The following is a 19,691-nucleotide window of genomic DNA, read 5'->3' as shown; positions in this document are numbered from 1 at the left end:
AGGGGCGTGTCTGTGTAGCACATGTCCAAACTGGCTGATGTCACCATGAAGTGTTCTGTCTTTAGGATTCTCCCCATGAACAGAGATCTAACCAAACTTAATGTCCTTCTGCTTCTGTCCGATCCAGGGAAAACAGAGTTCTGACAGAGTCAGTACCCAAGTTCTGCAGAAGTCGAGGGATGTCAAGGCCAGGCTGGAAGAGGCTTTGCTCCGTGGGGAAGGGGCCAGAGGGGAGATGATGCGGCGCTGCCGGGCTCCAGGTGTGTTGGATCGGCCCTTCCTTGCTGTCAGCAGAGCTTTGTACCCTTTGTGGGAAGGAGTGTCCTCCCCACATGATGAGTAGACACGATCACTTTCTTAAGACATTATGGTAATAGAGACAAGCAGTTTCTGGGGTTCTGTGCAAGATGTATGAGATGTTAGCCCCATTCCTCTAAGGGAAAGCTCCTTTCCTGAGATCACAGGAACCCTGGAAATGTCCTCAAATGGCATCTTCTGTTTAAAACTTGTTGGTGGTAAAAGGTCCCGTCCAAGAATGTGAGTCATAGGATGAGATTAATGGTGTCTCCCTCAAGGCTGACACTTCTCCCCGGGATATTTGAGTAGTCTATGTAGATAGTTCTACTGGATAGTTCTGGTTCCAAGGTCATCTTCTCAAATCATGCAGGGCACTATTAGAATGGATCCAGTCCTCGCAATGGTCTCAGAGTGTTCCAGTCCTCCAGGGATCTCACCACATTAGGAATGATCTCCAAGAAGCTGAGCTCTTCTCTGTAGGATAGAGTGAAGTGTTCAGGCACCCTCAGTCTTAGTCACTGTGCTCAAGAAAAACAGAGTGATAGCTCCTTCTAGCAATGGGACACCATGGTAGGGAACTTGGAAGGAGACGAGCTTTTTCAGTGGTGGTTGGACACCCTCATTCTACACAAACACTCTCCTTTTCAATAATTCAGGGAGAACCCCCAATTTCACTGGAACCCCGTGTTCATGAGAAATGTGCTTGCTGACACTCCAGAAGGGCAGGTGTTCTTCTAAGCTCTAGCCTGTCAATCAAAGAGCAGGTCAGCCCAGACTTGGATGTGGGCTTTGTCTCCCACCAGCACCCAGCATGGATTCTAATTAGCCAGAGAAGTGATGCTGAGTCCTCTCAGCTGAGCTTGTTCCGGAACTTCTGGTTATCTTGCTGCTGCTAATCAAATTCCTGTCGTGCATTTCTTAACTCCTAGGGAATGACCGATTTCCAGGCCTAAATGAAAATTTGAGATGGAGGAAAGAGCAGACACATTGGCGGCAAGCTAATGAGAAGCTAGATAAGTAAGTCACTCAGCAACTTTGTGCTACTTTTACCTAAAGTTCAAAACTATTTTTCCCAGGCTACTTGTATTACTGAAACAACTACATCCTTCCAAGGGTAAGAAAATGAAACATCATTATCTGTGTAAATTCAGTTCATCCAGGGACCCAGGATAATCAAAGGTATAAAGAGTTATGATTTCCAGCCCTTAAACATTTATCACACTGATAAGCATTTAAAGAAAACTAATATTTAGCAATCTCAGCTAGCTTAAGAAAAGCTGCTGATGAGGCAGGACAGGGTACCCAGGACCACATCATTTCAATCCATATTTACACTCCAGAAATGTGTACAAAGATGTATATTCAGGGACATTTATGTCAGCATTACGTAAAACTGTAAAAAAACTGGAACATTCTTAATGCTTAAGAATAGGGAAATATGTAATGAAATATTAGATTGGCATTTAAATGTTTTCAAATCATTTTAATGATATGGGAAATGCTTATGATATAATGTTAAGTAAACAAAGCAGAACAGATACTTGTTTTTAGAGTATAATCTTAAATCTCCAGCTACGCATAGTAAATACATTTTTAAAAGACTGTAAGGAAATTTACCAAAACATTAACCATGGTTTTCTTTGGGTGTTGAGAATATGTGTAAATGATGTTTTCCTTTTTATACTTTGCTGTGTGTCCTACAATGGATGTGTATTATGATATATTATCAGAAAACAATGCTAAAATGAAATGAAAGAAGAAAAATCCTGCTTGGATTGCAATATATGCTATATACATATTGCTATATGTGCAGCAATTTGGACGTATGAGTGCTAAAATGAAATTGAATAGATAGCACATATCTGCTGCTCCTCTTAGCAACAGGTAGCCTAATGAATCCTAGGGTTCACTGGCAAAACATTATATGGCTAAAGACACCTCCCCCCCCGCCCCCCCCCCCCACACACACACTTGACAAGGCATAGGTAGGGTATCCCCATGGTGTATAAAGCACCCATCATAAGGAGGGGTGGGAGATGGGGCAGACTTGAGTAGCAATGTTGTTTTGTAAATAAATATGTTACTATCTTGGTTGTTACCACAAGAATGAATCATTCTGGCTCACTTATGGGACTTTTGGGAGTCAAATTTATTTTAAAACATTAAGGAGGTAAATATTTTTATTGAATGTGTTACTTGCACGGCCCAGTTGTTGGTCTTATGAATAATATCCATTTGGTTTGGGTGTTTTATGCTTGTTCTAAGTTCCCTGAACTGATTTATAAGATATTTGGTTCTGAGAGTGCATAAGTTCCAGTTCAGGCAATGAAACCCGCCCCCCGCCCCCAAAAAATTAAAGAAATATTGTATGTAGTTAGTTGCCACAGAACTGCCTGGGTGGTTAGGCCATCTACGCCATGAGATTAAAAGAAGAGCCTAACAAAGCATGTTTGCCTGGGCTGTGTGAGTGGATGTTTGGGGAAACCTTTCCCTTTTGCTGCAGAAACAACACAATACTGAGACTTTCCATGCAGGGTGCACCAAACCCCTCCAGGTCAAGTCTCAGCCCTGAGCTAAGGGATGGGCTGCTCATAATCAGAGCTAATGATTCTCCTCTGATCATCTTCAGGGGTGATTTTTTTTAAAAGAGAAAACATAGTAAAATTGTAACTGCTAAATTAAGCTATTTGGAAAACTTTTGTAATTATAATAGTGGTGTCTTTCACCTTTCTCTTTCAGATCACTTTTCAATTATTTTGGCTCTGTTTCTTTTAGAGCAGTCATTTTCAACCTGGGCTGTACATTAAAATCACCTGGGGAGCTTTTAAATCTCCCAGTGCCCAGGTGTACCCCAGGACAATTAGTTTGGAATCTCCAGCAGCGGGACCCAGAAATCAGTATGTGGTGACACTCCCTAGGTGATTCTTGTGTAGTCAAATTTGAGAACCATCGTTTTAAAAAAAATGGCTTTTTAAAAATCAAATTAGTAGTGGTGATGGTTGCACAATATGAATGTACTTAACTGTACACTTAAAAATGGTTAAGGTGGTAAGTTTTGTGTTATGTGTATTTTACCACAATTAAAAAATTTGGAAAAAAAAAATCCAGATTAGGTCACTCTAGATCTGCACTGTCCAGTACAATAGCCAAGGTAGTACTATAAGTGAAAAATACATGCCAGATTTTGAACTTAGCACAAATAAAAGAATGTAAAATATCTCATTAGTAAGTTTTATTGTGATTGCACATTGACTATTTTTTGATATATTGGGTTAAATAAAATATATTAACATTAATTTCACCTGTTTCTTTTTGTGTTTTTTGGAGTGGCTACTACAAAATAGAAAATGACACATGTGGCCCCCATTATGTTTCTTTTGGATAGCTTTACTCTAAATCTAAACCTCCAGTAAATTAATAAAAAGTAGCTTTTAAATTTCACTTATTTTACCCAGATATTATCATTTGGAGAATGAGGAAAAAATGTAGAGCAGCTTGGGACCACAGAGCCTATCCTAAGCGTGAAAACATTTTTTTTTAATTTTTAAAAAAAATTTTTTAACATCTTTATTGGAGTATAATTGCTTTACAATGGTGTGTTAGTTTCTGCTTTATAACAAAGTGAATCAGCTATACATATACATATATCCCCATATCTCTTCCCTCTTGTGTCTCCCTCCCTCCCACCCTCCCTATCCCACCCCTCTAGGTGGTCACAAAGCACTGAGCTCATCTCCCTGTGCTATGTGGCTGCTTCCCACTAGCTATCTGTTTTACATTTGGTAGTGTATATATGTCCGTGCCACACTCTCAGTTTGTCCCAGCTTACCCTTCCCCCTCCCCGTTTCCTCAAGTCCATACTCTAGTAGGTCTTCGTCTTTATTCCCGTCCTGCCCCTAGGTTCTTCATGACCATTTTTCTTTTTTTTTAGATTCCATATATATGTGTTAGCATACGGTATTCCTTTTTCTCTTTCTGACTTACTTCACTCTGTATGACAGACTCTAGGTCCATCCACCTCACTACAAATAACTCAATTTTATTTCTTTTTATGGCTGAGTAATATCCCATTGTATATATGTGCCACATCGTTTTTTTTTTTTTAATAATTCTTTATTTATTTATTTATTTTTGGCTGTGTTGGGTCTTCGTTTCTGTGCGAGGGCTTTCTCCAGTTGCGGCGAGCGGGGGCCACTCTTCATCGTGGTGCGCGGGCCTCTCACTATCGCGGCCTCTCTTGTTGCGGAGCTCAGGGGCCTAGTTGCTCCGTGGCACGTGGGATCTTCCCAGACCAGGGCTCGAACCCGTGTCCCCTGCATTGGCAGGCAGACTCTCAACCACTGCACTACCAGGGAAGCCCCTGTGCCACATCTTCTTTATCCATTCATCTGTCGATGGACACTTAGGTTGCTTCCATGTCCTGGCTATTGTAAACAGAGCTGCAATGAACATTGTGGTACATGACTCTTTTTGAATTATGGTTTTCTCGGGGTATATGCTCAGTAGTGGGATTGCTGGGTCGTATGGTAGTTCTATTTTTAGTTTTTTAAGGAACCTCCATACTGTTCTCCATAGTGAAAACATTTAAAACGCAGGGAAGGGACTTCCCTGGTGGTGCAGCAGATAAGAATCCGCTTGCCAATGCAGGGGACACGAGTTCGATCCCTGGTCTGGGAAGATCCCATGTGCCGAGGAGCAGCTAAGCCCGTGCACCACAACTACTGAGCCTGTGCTCTAGAGCCTGCGAGCCACAACTACTGAGCCCACACGCCACAACTACTGAAGCCCGCACGCCTAGAGCCTGTGCGCCGCAACAGGAGAAGCCACCACAATGAGAAGCCCGTGCACTGCAACGAAGAGTTGCCCCCGCTCGCCACGACTAGAGAAAGCCCACACAGAGCAGCAAAGACCCAACACAACCAAAAGTAAAAATTAAAATTAAATTAAAATAAAATAAAATAAATAAATAAAATTATGCAGGGAAATATTTATTCTGAGCCCTTGATGGTATGTAAGCCATAGCAATGCCCCCATCATTGTGTGAAGGGGACTCAAGCACAGCTAAGTGATTATCCCGGACCAAGAGTTTTAAGCTCATATCAGGATGCCCCAACCCCTATGGCAACACGTTGGCCACTGGGACATCTTGGGAAAGTTAATTCTTCACACTTTCCTTTCCTAGCCACTATATTTAGGAGATACAAAATGTCTCTTTCCAGCTTCACTTGGACTTTATGAGAATGGATAAATTAATGCATAAAATGTTCTGATTCTTTAAGAAGGAACCTAATAGAGAAGCAGCACCAGGTAATTTCCCACTCCCTCGTGGCTAATAACCAATGACGTCCAGCAGGATGTTAGATGGCCTGCCCCACAGGAATGCAACCTTGCTTCCCAGTGGAAAAGGACAAAAGGCCCATACTTGACTCTGCAACCCCAAGGCAGTCTTTGGAAAGTCAAGACACTGAGTCTTCCCTGACCCAGTTCTGAAACATCATCCTTTCCTAATCAAGCAGCATCGCGATTAGCCAAATTCACATCACACCTAGTCTCACCTCCTCTAGCTGTTGCCAAGCTAGGCTTCTTGGCTCAGATCTAGGCTTCTTGGCTCAGTTTAGGAGATGGCTCTCACGGGTGAAATGCAAGAATGACCCTGAAGCTTTAAGCACCAATCTGATTGGCTGACCTAATTGCTAGTAATAACCAATAATTGCTTTTTTACCCTTTTTGTTATTTTTATAATTGTCATCATTATTCATAATGGGGGGATGGGGATGGCCTGGAGACTTTACCTAGAAAGCCTTTTTAACCAGACACCAATTACAGAAGGCATCTATATTCCTTAGTTACCAGTAACCAGCTGCTTTGTTTTCACTTCAAGATTGACTCTTCAGAAGATTTCTTTACACTTGGAATATAGATTACCATCATTGGGAAATGGCCAGATTTGATATGCACTTTAATTTGACCTCTTTTTGTTTCTTAGAACAAAAGCAGAGTTAGATCAAGAAGCCTTGATCAGTGGCAATCTAGCTACCGAAGCAAATTTAATCATCCTGGATATGCAGGAAAACATTATCCAGGTGAGGACAACAGATACCTGATCTATTCAACATGAATATGTTTACTAGAATTTAATAAAGAATTCTTTATAGAAAATGGTGAAAGAAATAAACGTGATATGAAATGCTTTTTGTTTAAATGAAGTTGGGAAGTTTACCATTTACAATAGTGTCCACCTTACAAATTCCAGAGATACTTACCGAACATCCTTCTGGATTCATTGACTTGAAGCTTGCTTGGAAAGAGTTAGGTGCTTGACAGACTGACTCCCATAGTTAAATCTGCCTGCGCATGTGCAAAGTTTATAATGCAGGTGGTGGGCTTATAGTTCAGTGTCTAGAATAGGGGTGGTAGGTTTTTTTTTTGATAGGTCAACTCCATTTGAATTATGGTTGATGTCTGTATGGGAGCTAAGATTATGACTGGGCTAGGTAAAAGGAGTGCGAAGTGTGATTAATGATGTCTGTTTTGGACACAAATTAGTGAAGAAAAATCATTTGTACCATGAATTTGCCATCCCTGCTGTACAAAAGTGTTATATCAATGTGAACTTTATAGTAATACAATTCACCATACTAATTTCATTTTCTAAGTGAATGCTTCTGGAAATTCTCAAGACATCTAGGTGATAATGGGTTTTTAGTTAACCTGAAAAATGAGTCCTTACATGTTTCCAATGAAAAATCATTTATTAGAGGGCTAGAAGAAGAAATATTGTCGAAACATAGTTGAACTTAGTAATCCAACTTTTAAGTTATCTTTTAAAAAGTGATTATTGTACAAAAATAAAGACCAAAAGTATATGGTACCTTTGATAAATACTTGGCATCATGTTGATTATATCTTTATACAATACTGCTTTGAGTGCTATATTCTTAACCCCAGTCCTCAAAATGTATTTGCAGTTTTCAAAGGAAGCTGAAACTTATTTATCATTGTCTTTGGGGACATTAGTCCTGCTGCAGCTGATAAATAAGCTTCTATTTAGAAACATCACTGCCACAAGCAGCCCCTAGTGTAATGGGAAGCCCACAATTGTGGTTTGAAAGCCCACAAGAAAAGCTGTGCCTTGTATACAAGGAAAGAACATTCCAAAAGCTGTTGCCCAGGATTGGGGGAAGGTGTACCTTATAACTTGGTTTAGCAGCCCAGAATTAGGCATAAATCCCAAATCAATTGGGAGTTTTGGAATAAAGTCACGTGGAAATAGGTCAGCTCTCCTGGTAGTGGACGATACATGGGGTGCTTTCCCAAACCCTTAAGATCATAGACGGAGAGAGATGAAACAGCATCACTGTGCTAATTGCCAAGAGCACCCACCTGTGTCTTCCCCTTCAGTTCATGGGCACAGCACAGGGATTCACTGATGCTGTTCTGTTCCCCCAGGCAAGCTCGGCTCTGGACTGTAAAGACAGCCTGCTGGGAGGCGTGCTAAGAGTCCTGGTGAATTCTCTGAGCTGTGATCAGAGCACCACCTACCTGACTCACTGCTTTGCGACTCTCCGTGCTCTCATTGCCAAGGTAAACATGGGACACTTGCTTTCTTACTCTTAATTAAGAGTTAAGATTCTCATCAATCTAGCTTCACGTTTCTTGCTTCAGGTGCACCAAAACCCGCAGACCACTGTGTTAAGTGACACTGCGGTAAAAGTCTTAAGTCTCATTAGGAAGGAAGCAGGTACACTGATTCTACAGGACTCACCATGAAGAGGAAAAACAGTGCCTCTCACACTAGAAATGTGGGCCCAACTATAGAAATTTGAAATGGCCACTCACTGAAGACATGAGAGTGGAAATCAGTTGAGCACCTTTGTTTTTCACCCTTTTTCTTTAGCACCTTATCTGAGTGAGATTCAATTCCTATACATGACTCCCATTGGTAAATCTTACAAAATGTCACGTCATAAAATGCAGAAAGTTTAGAAATACATTTCTCATAGCCTGAAGAATATAGATTTTCCTGAGGTAAAACAGTCTATTGCAGACTCCTATCTCCCCCTTTATTGAAAATCTCCGTTGATGCCTTCTATCTGGGATCTTTTACATTTAGAAAGCGGAATCCCGGGATTTTCAAGTGGTTAAGACTCTGCGCTTCCACTGCAGGGGGCGCATGTTCAATCCCTGCTCGGGGAACTAAGATCTGCAAGCCGTGCAGCGTGGCCGTGCGGAGGTGGGGAGAAAAAGAAAATAAAGTGGAATCCCTCTGCTCTCAGCTGTCAGGATCATTTGCTCTCTCTTAGTCACCAGTAATTTCCAGGGAAGCCAGTAAACTCAGGCTAATTCCTTCAGAGTTGGGACTTCACCAGGGAAGGCAGCCTGGCTGACCGTGCAGCTAATTTTGCAGCCCTGATCTTAGCTGAGCAGTTCATAATGAGATCTTAAGTCGACTCCGTTGCTTCACTGCATCTTCTGATTCAAGTAACTCATCACCTTTATGGAGCAACGCATTAATTCTTGTGGGCTTTTTGCTTGTCCAAGCAGCCATTTCCATACTTCAACAGGCATCCAGTCCAGAAAGCGTACGATCGTGCCGAGTGATGTCTTGTGGCCCCTGTGTCTCTCCTAGTTCGGCGACCTGCTGTTTGAGGAGGAAGTGGAGCAGTGCGCGGACCTGTGTCAGCGAGTGCTGCATCACTGCAGCAGCAGCATGGACGTGGCCCGGAGCCAAGCCTGCGCCACTCTCTACCTCCTCATGAGGTTCAGCTTTGGAGCCACCAGCGTAAGCGCCCAGGGCGACCCAGAATCAGCAGAGAGAGTCAATGCGAAGCCCTGGGGGAGGAAAAGTGTGCACTGTTGCAGTTGACTTCTGCCACGTGGGAAGGAAACAGTTGGGCATGTAGATGGATAGCAGCTTTTGTTTGAATTTGCATCTAGAAGTAAACTATTAAGATTGATGAATGCAGTGGTTTCCATCCGTGTGTTTCAATAAGAAATGAACAGATATGTGTAGATTCAAGGTTGTCATCTGTGGGGAAAAAAAATACAACAGAATTAGGACTTCAGAAGAGTTTGTCCTGTTTCTAAAAGCTGATTGGTACCAGGATGACCTGTGGAAGGGAATTTGAAAAGATCGCTATCATCTACACCTGAGTGTTAATTGAAGCTTAGCAGCCTTTGGAATTCAGCTTTATTACAGCACAGTCTTAGTTTGTCTAGATTTTAGTATGTTCTTTTGGAATTTACGTTTGTGGTCACGTTAATGAGCATGCTCAACTGATATGAAAAGATAACTTGGCCCATGGAAGAAAGGCAGGACCCTCAGAATGTATTAGGTATAACTATTTAAAAGCCTTTAGGACATTCCTCAGAGGACAGAGGCCCTTGGAATAGCCATACTTTTCCATGGGCCTGGAGGGAAAGGAGAAACAAAGTTGCTGCCTGCCCTGAGTCCAGAAATCTCAGAAATCTTGCCCATATAGATCCTGTTCCTCCTTGCAGTTTAAATAAAGTTCCAAGAAGAGGAATCTTGACACAAAGGGAGACATCCTGTGACCCAACTCTGTAGGAACCTTCCAGCCTTGCTGCACGGAGCTGGCCAGGTCCTCAATGAAAATTTAAAGGGAACTGACAGATTTATGTCAGGGCAATAGCCATTTAAACCAGTTAAACAACAGTATGGATCTTGAGCAAAGTATAGCTCATATTTCATTGGGAAAAAAAGGAAACGATTGAGACTGGCTTAAAGAAACACCGGAGAGTTCTTGGTATCTGGCTCTACTGCCTTCAATTATCTACTAGCTGAGTGCCTCTTATTTGTTCCATCATTATTTTTTCCTGACTCAGAACTTTGCAAGAGTAAAGATGCAAGTAACCATGTCTCTGGCATCTTTGGTGGGAAAAGCACCAGACTTTAATGAGGAGTACCTGAGAAGATCCTTGAGGACAATCTTGGCCTATGCGGAAGAGGACACAGACATGCAGACCACTCCTTTCCCCATGCAGGTAGACTGAAGATCATGCCTTGTGTGTGATCAGCCAGTTATAAACTTGTGTGTGTGTATGTATGTGTGTATATACACACACATACATATACATACTTATACATACATATATATGTGCATGTATATATGTATGTAACATATAATTCCATATAATATATTACATAACGTATATAGTTATAGATTATATAATTTTTGTGAAATATATATATGTTATAATTATGTCATATGATACAGATAATTATATAACATATTATGATATATATTAGATGGAATCTAAGCTGAGGTCCTAAGCTGCCTCCTACTTGGTATAAAAAGCCCTGATGTTCCAGAGTACAGTTGAGGGCTTTCAGGTTGCAAATAACTGAAACTAGTTCAAACTAATTTAACCAAAAAGGTGTTGGAGAGGGAAGATAGTATAACGATTCAGGACTAATTCATGGATCCCAAGGGCCAACTCACATCTGGGCCTCGGAAGTGCCTGGACCTGCAAAGGTGAGGTCAAAGAGGATCCAGTCTAGACTCCCCTCACCTGTGATCGCTCCTGTCTTAGCGAAGCCTGTCCATGGCTGCCCCTTGGACTTTCAATGCATCCTAACTTGTTACCATGGACTACAAAGCTGAGACTGTTTGGGGCGTACACTTTTTTTTGCAGGTGGAAGAACTCCTCTGCAATCTGAATAGCATCTTATATGACACAGTGAAAATGAGGGAATTTCAGGAAGATCCTGAGATGCTTATGGATCTCATGTACAGGTAAACTTTTCTGGTAAAATCAAAAGGGTGTCACTTAAGGATCTAGGGTTTGTCACTATGAAGTTCGTATGACTATAATGATCACAGGAAATGTGGGTACACTGTTTTGGCTGACATCCAAAACTGTACTTAGAAATTGGTAGAAAATCACCATTCAGAGGGTGTTGCTTCATGTACACGTTTTCAGAAAGATCTCCCTAATTTAAAGGGAGGTACTTATTTTTTGAAATTATTTTCTACTTACCATAGAATGAGAGAAAAGAACTATCAACTGTTACATGAATTATTTCTGAAATGTTTTTCCACTTATATTCAGACATACACGGAAGTTTTATTTAGAAATCATATTTTACTCTGTCGTTTAAAATTTTGTCTTATAGTCCTTGTTTTAGGAGAAACTACTTACAAAGGCAAAATTGTTCTGACGCGATGTCATGAGAAGGATAGTACTTCTGTCTTCTGTTATTTTTTTGCCAGAAGAGAAGCAAATTGCTAGAGCTCCATTCAAATAGACATCATTTTATCAGGGTTTTTTCCCCCCATAAATCTTTAACTAAATCATAGCATCCTTGGCACCTGCACACCCCAAAGGTGGAATGAAAACAGCTGGACTGATAGATGTTTGCCTTTTCTCTCATTCTCTGAACACGTAGGCAAAACTCTTAACGGGAAAAAAAGTGGCCATACCCAATAGAAAAACAGTGTCACTAACCCGTTGTCCTTGAAACTTTCTCAACCCATCTTCAGAATTGCCAAGAGTTACCAGACATCTCCTGATCTGCGGCTGACCTGGCTCCAGAACATGGCGGAGAAGCACACCAAGAGGAAGTGCTACACAGAGGCTGCCATGTGCCTGGTGCACGCGGCTGCCTTAGTGGCTGAATATCTGAGCATGTTGGAGGACCACAGCTACCTGCCCGTGGGCAGCGTCAGCTTTCAGGTGTGGGGCAAGTTTAGCTTTTCCTTTAGCGCAATGGTTCTCAACTGGGGGCATTTGACGGTCTCTGAAGACATTTTAGGTTGTTACAACTGAGGGTGGGAAGGTGGGTGCTACTGACACTTAATAGGTATAAACCAGGGATGCTGCTGAACACCCTACAATGCATAGGATGCAAGCTCCCACCACAAAGAATTATCTGGCCCCAAACATCAATAGTGCCAAGGTTGAAAAAACCTGCTTTAGTGTATTAAATTTGCCTCTTATAATTGCTTTACCATCTTGGGTTTTTAAAAAAAATTGTTTACAATAAATGTAGAGTCAATAGGCACTTTAGACATTTGCAAACACTTTCACGTCCATGATTTCGTTTGACCTTCCCCATAAACCAGTGAAACAGACAGAGAAGGTATTATTACTCCCACTTCACAGATAAACTGAGACAGCAACTTTTCTAAGGTTATTTAAACCCTTTCTCAAAGACTTGTAGTTGGCACAGTATACTGACCACTGTGAAAGTATTTTTTCTAAATATTGGAGAAATTATTTCCCTCAGGGCCCATTCCTTTGATTACACTCCCCAACTCTGTAATATCCTCCTCACTAATCTAAAATCAAGAAAGAACCAACTTGGGACTTCCCTGGTGGCGCAGTGGTTAAGAATCCGCCTGCCAATGCAGGGCACACGGGTTCGACCCCTGGCCCGGGAAGATCCCACATGCTGCGGAGCAACTAAGCCCGTGCGCCACAACTACTGAGCCTGCATTCTCGAGCCCGCGAGCTACAACTGCTGAAGCCCGCGCGCCTAGAGCCCATGCTCCGCAACAAGAGAAGCCACCGCGATGAGAAGCCCACGCACCGCAACCAAGAGTAGCCCCCTCGCTGCAACTAGAGAAAGCCTGCACACAGCAACGAAGACCTAATGCAGCCAAAAATAAATAAAATAAATAAATAAATTTATTTTTAAAAAAAGAAAGAACCAGATTGACCTGGGAAGGGAAAAAAAGGGCTGTATCAATACTGTCTTGGGATGAGCTGAATATTACCCAGAGTTAGCAGAGGGAAGTTGTCTGCTAGGCCTGAAAATTGGTTCAGGCTGGGATGCTCAGTGGCCACTTGGACTATTTTGGCCGAGTAGTTTAAAACAGTCTTTAGAGGAAACAAAAAATTTTACGAGTACTTTTAGAGGCATAATCTGTAGAAATGACAATCCCTGAAACCTGTAACAATATAGTACAGTAAGAGAGCCCTTTTCAAGCCAGACTCACAAAGTCATTTACAAGTGTTTGGATTATTCTTGTTTGAATTTTCATGACTGATTTTATAAAAGGCTCTGTTCTCATTGTTGCTCTTCAACACAATTTTGTGATGCTGTGTGAACCAGAAAGAGAGGACAATTCAAAGTAGCTTTCCCAGGCTTATAGAGTAAGGCACAAAAACTGTTGCTGGTAGAGTTTTTTTTTTTGTTTTTTTAATTTATATTTTATATAGAGTTTTTTTTTAAATTTATTTTATTTTATTTTATTTATTTTTGGCTGCATTGGGTCCTCGTTGCTGTGCACGGACTTTAGTTGCGGCGAGCGGGGGCTACTCCTCGCCGCGGTGCACAGGCGTCTCATTGCAGTGGCCTCTCCTGCTGCGGAGCACAGGCTCTAGGACCATGGGCTTCAGTAGTTGTGGCACGCGGGCTGTAGAGTGCAGGCTCAGTAGTTGTGGTGCATGGACTTAGTTGCTCCGCGGCATGTGGGATCTTCCCAGACCAAGGCTCGAATCCGAGTCCCCTGCATTGGCAGGCGGACTCCCAACCACTGCACCACCAGGGAAGCCCATACAGATTGTTTTGAGCTGAGCAGCTTCAAGTCCTTCTGAATTCAACAGAGTGCTTCTCCTCTTTTGGGGAGAAATGAGTAAAGGGTGGAGAGATGAAGGAAGTGGTCCTTGGTTTTCTTTTTCATTCTTGGAAGAGGCATTGGAATTATTCACATCAATAAAAGTTATCCTGAATACTGTTCACCAGGCAATCTGGGTATTGCCTAATACTGCTAATTCCTCCTTTCTTATGGTCTTCAGTAACAATAGTACTTATTCTATCATTTTATTCTCAGCAAACAAATTTTATTCTCAATTCAGGAATGTTCATTATAAAGCCAAAAATTTAATTCTTATCCAAAAAGCATAAAAAAATCATCTGATTTTGAATCACATAAAAGTGAAGAAAGGTATAAAAATCAATTTTAGACATATTTGCTTTTTTGTAAAATTTATTTTGGCCATATGATATTAGCAAGGATAAATATTATAAGTGCTGCTTTTTCAATTACCAGAAATCTCTGGGTTTAACACTTAATGTGGAATTATATCAACCTCTTGTCTTGTTTCATTACTATTGCTTATAAATTCTTTTTAATTTGCTTATAGTAAGTCATGCCAAGGTGAGTAGAATAGTTATTCTAGAAACAACAGAAAAACTCCACATTGTCCCTACACAGGAGCATATAGCTCTATTTTTTCATAGATCTTTATCCACGTATTCATTCTTTTAGGTGATATTTATTGAGCGCTTATTCTGTCCTCATGAACTTTACATTCCAGCCAGGGAGAGTGGCATCATACAGCTAATTCTTCCATTTCTTATTCAATTTCAACTATGATAAATGCTGTAATAAAGAGGTACAAGATGCTGTGAGTGTTTATCACGTGACTCAGCCTGGGGGTCATGGAACGCTCAGAGAGATGAGGAATGGGAGGGGGAAGCAGAAGGAACTGTGAAGAATGAGGTCTTCAAAATACACAGAACATGGTGAGTTAGGTGTTCTCAGCTACAGAAGAGAAGCCAAATTATGTTGATGCTTATGAGCCAATTCTCTTTTCTCTCAAATGAGACATACCAAATCTTTTTGGAAATGTGTGCTTGCAAGTGACAGAATACCTAACCTAGATGGACCTAAGGTAAAAATGGAATTTATCACCTTGCATGAGAGAGATGAGTCTGGAGTAGCACCTGCCAAACTGGACCTAGGGGGTCCAAACAATGTCATCAGACCTCAGTGTCATAATCACTTCCTGTCTCTGCTTTCTGTTATGTCAGCTTCATTATTCATAGGCTTCCCACACTCATTGAGAGATATTTATGTTTACATATTCCCAGGTTCAAGTCCAGGAGAATAGAGAAATGCCTCATTTGTAGCGGTTGCAGAGACAGTCTCAGTGCATCTTATTGGTTCTGACGGGATCACATGCTCATCTCTGAACCAATCATAGTGGCCAGAGACATGGAATGCTGTGATTGGCTGAGTCAGAGCCAGAGTTGAGGTCCACACCTGGAGTTATGGATGGTTTCTCAGGAGGCTTTACTTTATAGAAGGATGAAGGAATTCTGGGCAGCATTAACTACAGATGTCTGGTGTTGATTTCTTAAATGCTGTGTGCTTTAGTTTTCAACCTTGTTCTGCTCCAGTAAAATTGAATTTTTTGAAAAGAATTATAAACTGGAGATAAATAAATCTGTTCAAGGAAAATAACTCTGAGGCCACAGAATTCCAAGGAACTGAGATCATTGAAATTCTATGCCCCAGAGTACAATATTTATTCCACAAATGTAGATATGGATACATTCTCACATAACTGCTGTTACTTTCACCTCCCTAATTCTGAAGCCAGGAAAGTCTGCCCAGAATCTTTTCCCTCTGACGACAGCTAATAAGGCTGCATAACTGCAAATATATTCCTCTACATGTGGAAAATTGCATACAATACTAACAGTATTCGTTTCTTGGGTTATTAGATTCTTTCAACTGAATCTCTTGGACCTTTTATCATTTCCAATTCAGAAACATCATAATAGAAAGACCAGGTTTGAAAGAAAGGCTGGCCACAAAAGGTTCTGAAAGCCTCCTGTATTCCTAAAACTACCTTATAATTTTGGATATGAAGATACAGGACTGTAACAACTCTCTCTTCCTTGACTGCTAAAGATGAGTCACTTGATCTTGCTAGCCAGGCTGATGAGAGGCAGACAGATTTTACTTCACTAGCCAACTCTGGTCAGTTGGTAGTGGCTGAATGGGGTACCATGCTGAGAAGAATTTTGAGACCATATCCAAGCTTCAGGGAAAAGAGTACTATAATTAATTAGTTCTGTCTGCCATGAGTGTAGGCATAAAAGGAATGGCAAATGTGCTACCTGTATGCAAGTCCTAAGCTACAAAGGTTTCCAGTTTCTTTTATGTTCCATATGCATTTCTTCTATATCCATGAGGCAGGTTGAAGAAAATGATTCTTGACCTGTCAAAAGTATGAGAGTCACTGCCAGAGCCAGAACTGGGGTGAGGTGAGTAAGGCACATGAAGTGCAGAATTTAAGGAAGCACTCACTCTTGGGGTCAAGCAAGTTCAGGGTCACGACTTACAGGACCCTGAGAGTGAGTGTTCCCTAAATTTTGTTTTCACCTTGTTCACCCTAATCCTGGCCCTGATCACTGCATTCTCTATGAGACTTTAAACTCTATGGTTTATGTAAAAGAAAAGTGTGTAGAAAGGAACAAAATGTTTGGGGGGAGAAAAAAAAATAGTAACTGCTGCATTGCCATAAAGATTTCATAAAGAAGACCTTCTCATTTGCAATTGTCATATGATATTATGGCCGTTCACCTAAAAGCCAAGTCCGTCGTAGCAAGTACTTCAGAGGGTCACTCAGCTGGTGAAACAAGGAGTCTAGTTAACTGTTCGTTGGCCTTTGGCTTTTAAAAACCACGATCCCTGCTGGACGTCCCTTAGGGCCTTTCTCTAAAGCAACTCAACTATTGTTACATTGAAGTAAGTGTCCTTTCTGTATCTCCCAATAGTTAAAAAGAAAAGAAAATCTTGAGTTTTGAAGGCCACTTGTTCTGTGCATTCTTTCAAAATGAGTGGCAGCCAAAGGCTCTTCTGGGTGGAGTTACAGACCTTGTATGATCAGGGATGGTGAGGACCTTGGAGCCACGGCTTCCTCCTCCACGCGTTATGGGTTCCTGTGGTGCCTTTGTTGGTCGGATTCCCCTGTTCTCCTGGCTCATACTGTGATCTCTTTCAGAATATTTCTTCCAACGTGCTGGAGGAGTCTGCGGTCTCTGATGACACCCTGTCGCCAGACGAGGATGGGGTGTGCTCCGGCCGATACTTCACCGAGAGCGGCCTGGTGGGCCTCCTGGAGCAGGCGGCCGAGCTCTTCAGCACGGTCAGTGCACACAGCTGTCCGGGCTTCCACAGTCAGCCCGGACTCTGGTGTCGGTGCCCTGCGTGCCGGTCTTAACGTCCAGCCGGTCCCCCTTCATGCTGACACCGCGTGCAGGGACGTGCAGGGCAGGGGAGGGGCTGGAGGACTTTGACGTATGTAAATTGCCTCAGCTCTCAGGGAGGCGAGAAGGCCTTTCATCACTGCAATATTCTGGTTTTCACTGCACACTCACTGGCTGGGCAGCAGTTTCACAGTATTATTTCCATTTAACAGAGGTGGAAACTAAGCCACAAAGAGGGGAAATGGCTTGCCCAGGGTTACACAATAAATCACGAGGCATGTTCTCACTCTCTTATTTTCCCTCTCTTTGAAAAAAGGGACTCAGCTGACAGCTGAGTAATCCTCAGGATTGTCACAGACCAGGGACAGCTCAGAGAAATGTGGGAGTGGAAGCCATGGAGACTCCCCTCATTAACCTAATCTGGGTCTAAACACTCCTAATAAGAGAAAAATATATAAAGATTAAAAATATATAAAAAAATATATATATATATAGAGAGAGAGAGATTCAGGGCAGGGAAGAAAGTATGTTGTTCATTTTCATAGTTTCCCTACTCCCTCAAATTTGTTTTTTTTTTAAATAAATTTATTTATTTTATTTATTTATTTTTGGCTACACTGGGTCTTCGTTGCTGCTCGCGGGCTTTCTTTAGTTGCAGCAAGTGGGGGCTAGTCTTCATTGTGGTGCGCGGGCTTCTCACTGCTGTGGCTTCTCTTGTTGTGGAGCACGGGCTCTAGGCACGCAGGCTTCCATAGTTGTGGCACGTGGGCTCAGTAGTTGTGGCTTGCAGGCTCCAGAGCGCAGGCTCAGCAGCTGTGGCGCACGGGCCCGGCTGCTCCACAGCATGTGGGATCTTCCCGGTCCAGGGCTCGAACCCACGTCCCCTGCATTGGCAGGTGGATTCTTAACCACTGTGCCACCAGGGAAGCCCTCCCTCAAATTTTAAGCCAAGCAAATATTTAATACTTCACTCTGTTTAGCTGATCCAGTTTTGTTTTCATCTTGATATTTTTCTTTCTTCTCTACTTTTCATTTCCAAGTTTCCATCCTACAATCTATGTATTTTAATTATTATTTTGACTGTCTTCTCTTTTTCCAGCTTTCCCTTTCAGAATTCACATAAAGTCCAAGATACTCTTGTTTTTCCTGGAATTCTAGAAAACCAGGTAGTTAGACCCCTAACTCTTTTCAGGCATGCAATGAACATCTGGCTACAGGAGGACCCCTGGTGACATTGAAATATGCTAAAGCTGCCTTCCTGAATTGTTCTTAGTTCCTGTTGCCAGTCTCCTGTCCTATTTTTTCCCCCAGGAAACCCCTTTTTCCAACTTAACATTATCAAATAGGACCATTTAGTGTGTCTAGTTCAGTTTGAATGCTACAACCATCCCAAAGATGCTCAGACTTTATTCCTGCTCTATAAAATATTGTGGTGCCAGTAATAAATCCATTCTCCAATGCCTAATGCATTCTGGTTGCTCTTTTAAGTTTCCAGTGGATTAAATTCTCTTTGATTTTTTTCTCCTCTTTCCAAGGGAGGACTGTACGAGACGGTCAATGAGGTCTACAAGCTGGTCATCCCCATCCTGGAAGCTCATCGAGACTTCCGGAAGCTGACCTCCACCCACGAAAAGCTGCAGAAGGCCTTTGACAGCATCATTAACAAGGTAGCGGGGGGATCCTGGCTAACAGGTCCTATAATCTGGCAGCAGGTGACCCTGTCTCAGAGATGCTTAGCCCTCCTTCCTCTCTAGGGAGTGATTTACCTTAAGGACATCATTACTGTAGCTCCCTCCTATCAAACGGAAGAGGGCTGAGAATAGACAGAGGACCGTAATTCAAACCGTGAAAGAAGGCAGCTTGAATTACTTTACAACCAGGAATGTGAAAATCTTAAATTCACTTAAGAGAAGTCCTAGAAATCTTTCATGGGATTTTTTTTTTTTTTGCTATTATTTCCCAAGTTTATTCCATAAACATTAAAAAAAATTTTAAAGGAGTGAATTCTGTTTGTATTAGCCACAGGAATAAAATGCTTTATAACCCAACAATAAAAGACTCCTGCCCTCTCATCTCAATGGATCCTCATGAATTGCATAACTAAGGAGAGGTTTCCTTATTTTGTTCATCAGGGTCATAAGAGAATGTTTGGAACCTACTTTCGAGTTGGTTTCTATGGATCCAAATTTGGGGACTTGGATGAGAAAGAATTCATTTACAAAGAGCCTGCAATTACCAAGCTTCCTGAGATCTCTCATAGACTAGAGGTAAGACAAGTGATTCCGGGTGATTGACATTGTGTACTTTACACCAACAGGTTAGAGTGGGTCATTACAACAAAACCAAGAGTCATGGATTCCTCATTGATCCATATATAAAGTTTCCCACATTGCTTGTATAATGTCAAGATATTAGGTGAGATCAT

The 19,691-nt window shown here is 41.8% G+C and overlaps 1 protein-coding gene across 2 annotated transcripts in view; it reads left to right on the top strand.

Annotated features, from left to right (window-relative positions):
- The window catches only part of DOCK8 (dedicator of cytokinesis 8), a 222,933-nt gene that overhangs the window by 182,393 nt on the left and 20,849 nt on the right, over positions 1 to 19,691 (top strand). For both annotated transcript variants that reach the window (XM_059924847.1, XM_059924848.1), the window contains exons 32-42: positions 128 to 260; positions 1,227 to 1,314; positions 6,284 to 6,380; positions 7,747 to 7,881; positions 8,927 to 9,079; positions 10,144 to 10,302; positions 10,954 to 11,054; positions 11,802 to 11,994; positions 17,062 to 17,205; positions 18,802 to 18,933; positions 19,399 to 19,533. In XM_059924847.1, the coding sequence (XP_059780830.1) occupies positions 128 to 260; positions 1,227 to 1,314; positions 6,284 to 6,380; positions 7,747 to 7,881; positions 8,927 to 9,079; positions 10,144 to 10,302; positions 10,954 to 11,054; positions 11,802 to 11,994; positions 17,062 to 17,205; positions 18,802 to 18,933; positions 19,399 to 19,533 (1,470 nt within the window). The remainder of the gene's footprint in view (positions 1 to 127; positions 261 to 1,226; positions 1,315 to 6,283; positions 6,381 to 7,746; positions 7,882 to 8,926; positions 9,080 to 10,143; positions 10,303 to 10,953; positions 11,055 to 11,801; positions 11,995 to 17,061; positions 17,206 to 18,801; positions 18,934 to 19,398; positions 19,534 to 19,691) is intronic.

This window comes from Balaenoptera ricei, chromosome 6, assembly GCF_028023285.1.
Source record: "Balaenoptera ricei isolate mBalRic1 chromosome 6, mBalRic1.hap2, whole genome shotgun sequence".
Lineage (NCBI taxonomy): Eukaryota > Metazoa > Chordata > Mammalia > Artiodactyla > Balaenopteridae > Balaenoptera > Balaenoptera ricei.
This window is presented reverse-complemented; position numbering and strand designations above follow the sequence as displayed.